Source organism: Sinocyclocheilus rhinocerous, unplaced genomic scaffold, assembly GCF_001515625.1.
Source record: "Sinocyclocheilus rhinocerous isolate Xijiao unplaced genomic scaffold, SAMN03320098_v1.1 scaffold881, whole genome shotgun sequence".
Taxonomy (NCBI): domain Eukaryota; kingdom Metazoa; phylum Chordata; class Actinopteri; order Cypriniformes; family Cyprinidae; genus Sinocyclocheilus; species Sinocyclocheilus rhinocerous.
In genome coordinates this window covers 458,021-460,912 of record NW_015624586.1, presented here as the reverse complement: position 1 = coordinate 460,912, position 2,892 = coordinate 458,021, and the positions used below count along the sequence as shown (strand labels likewise).

General features: G+C 39.3%; 1 protein-coding gene across 1 annotated transcript in view; it reads left to right on the top strand.

Moving 5' to 3' along the window:
- The window catches only part of LOC107744991 (cilia- and flagella-associated protein 46-like), a 49,346-nt gene that overhangs the window by 30,641 nt on the left and 15,813 nt on the right, over positions 1 to 2,892 (top strand). Inside the window, exon 19 of the mRNA XM_016558829.1 lies at positions 2,176 to 2,388. Within this exon, the coding sequence (XP_016414315.1) occupies positions 2,176 to 2,388 (213 nt within the window). The remainder of the gene's footprint in view (positions 1 to 2,175; positions 2,389 to 2,892) is intronic.

Here is a 2,892-nt window from a genome sequence, read left to right as displayed (position 1 = left end):
TGTGTGTGTGTGTGTGTGTGTGTGTTTATATATATATATATATATATATATATATATCAATATTTAAAACATAATTGTAAATTCTAAAGATATTAAAAATGTAACAAATATTTGCTATAAACTATGATGTGGTCAGTAGTTATGTCAATACAAATGATATGTAAATTAATACAAATTCATTGTTTTAGAGCAATATAAGTGTAATGTAAGTGTATATATTACACACATATATATATACAGTGGGTACGGAAAGTATTCAGACCCCCTTAAATTTTTCACTCTTTATTATATTGCAGCCATTTGCTAAAATCATTTAAGTTATTTTTTTTTCCTCATTAATGTACACACAGCACCCCATATTGACAGAAAAACACAGAATTGTTGACATTTTTGCAGATTTATTAAAAATGAAAAACTGAAATATCACATGGTCCTAAGTATTCAGACCCTTTGCTGTGACACTCATATATTTAACTCAGGTGCTGTCCATTTGTTCTGATCATCCTTGAGATGGTTCTACACCTTCGTTTGAGTCCAGCTGTGTTTGATTATACTGATTGGACTTGATTAGGAAAGCCACACACCTGTCTATATAAGACCTTACAGCTCACAGTGCATGTCAGAGCAAATGAGAATCATGAGGTCAAAGGAATTGCCTGAAGAGCTCAGAGACAGAATTGTGGCAAGGCACAGATCTGGCCAAGGTTACAAAAAAATTTCTGCTGCACTTAAGGTTCCTAAGAGCACAGTGGCCTCCATAATCCTTAAATGGAAGACGTTTGGGACGGCCAGAACCCTTCCTAGAGCTGGCCGTCTGGCCAAACTGAGCTATCGGGGGAGAAGAGCCTTGGTGAGAGAGGTAAAGAAGAACCCAAAGATCACTGTGGCTGAGCTCCAGAGATGCAGTCGGGAGATGGGAGAAAGTTGTAGAAAGTCAACCATCACTGCAGCCCTCCACCAGTCGGGGCTTTATGGCAGAGTGGCCCGACGGAAGCCTCTCCTCAGTTCAAGACACATGAAAGCCCGCATGGAGTTTGCTAAAAAAACACCTGAAGGACTCCAAGATGGTGAGAAATAAGATTCTCTGGTCTGATGAGACCAAGATAGAACTTTTTGGCCTTAATTCTAAGTGGTATGTGTGGAGAAAACCAGGCACCTGTCCAATACAGTCCCAACAGTGAAGCATGGTGGTGGCAGCATCATGCTGTGGGGGTGTTTTTCAGCTGCAGGGACAGGACGACTGGTTGCAATCGAGGGAAAGATGAATGCGGCCAAGTACAGGGATATCCTGGGCGAAAACCTTCTCCAGAGTGCTCAGGACCTCAGACTGGAACTAAGGTTTACCTTCCAACAAGACAATGACCCTAAGCACACAGCTAAAATAACGAAGGAGTGGCTTCTCAACAACTCTGTGACTGTTCTTGAATGGCCCAGCCAGAGCCCTGACTTAAACCCAATTGAGCATCTCTGGAGAGACCTAAAAATGGCTGTCCACCAACGTTTACCATCCAACCTGACAGAACTGGAGAGGATTTGCAAGGAGGAATGGCAGAGGATCCCCAATTCCAGGTGTGAAAAACTTGTTGCATCTTTCCCAATAAGACTCATGGCTGTATTAGATCAAATGGGTGCTTCTACTAAATACTGAGCATTTTTCAGTTTTTCTTTTTTAATAAATCTGCAAAGATGTCAACAATTCTGTGTTTTTCTGTCAATATGGGGTGCTGTGTGTACATTAATGAGGAAAAAAAATTAACTTAAATGATTTTAGCAAATGGCTGCAATATAACAAAGAGTGAAAAATTTAAGGGGGTCTGAATACTTTCCGTACCCACTGTATATATGCACAATCATGATCCTAATAATAATTTTAATTGTTTTTAATTATTATATAAATAGTTTATGTATTATTTATTATTTTCTGTTATGTTTTTATCATTTTATTTAATTGTTTTATAAGTATATAATTATATTTTTAATGTTTGTAATCGTATAAATGTATTGGTGGTGTTTAAGTTGGTCCTAACTACTACTACAAATAAATCAAATGCTAATAAAATAATTTTATTACAGTATCAACAAATTTGCTTTAAAGTAAAGCATCTGCTAAATGATTAAATGTAAATGTAAAACTGCTGTTAACCATCATTGGTTGTGTTTTTCGTCTTTGCTCAGTGATTGGATCAAGGATTTATCGGCTTACGCCACAGGTGGTTTCCTGCGAGGGGCGGAGCTTGGGGCGGAGCTGCGTGAGGATTGGCTGGTGGTTAATGCAGCTGTATATCTGTGGAACTACAACAGCTGGCTGCTGGCCACCGGAGGACATCGGCTCCTTCTGCCCACCTTCAGACGTCTGCTGGAGCTCCTCAGACAGACAGGGCATGCTGGGTAAGATATGGAGCTGTGTCGCTTTACTAGTGGTTTTGTTAAGCCAGTCCTCACTAGTACTAGTGCTAATAGTGACTGGTGCTTACACCTAATACTGAGTATTAAAGATGTGTGTGTGTGTGTGTACAGGTATATATGGTTTATGAGGACACAAATGTGTATAATGACATGGGTACTACAACGTAAACATGGTTTATGAGGACACTTCCTGTGTCCCTGTAAAACAAAAGGCTTAAAAAACATACAAAACGGTGTTTTATGAAATTCAAAAATTGCCAGCAGTTTCCTGTGAGGGGTAGGGTTGGTGTAGGGCAATAGAAAATACAATTTGTACAGTATAAAAACCATTACGCCTATGGAGAGTCCCCGTAAACCACAAATACAAGTATGTGTGTGTGTGTGTGTGTGTGTGTGTGTGTGTGTGTGTATACTCACACACATTTGTCAAGCTCTGTAATGAGTGAGTGTTTGTGTATGTGTATGTGTGTGTGTGTGTGTGTGTGT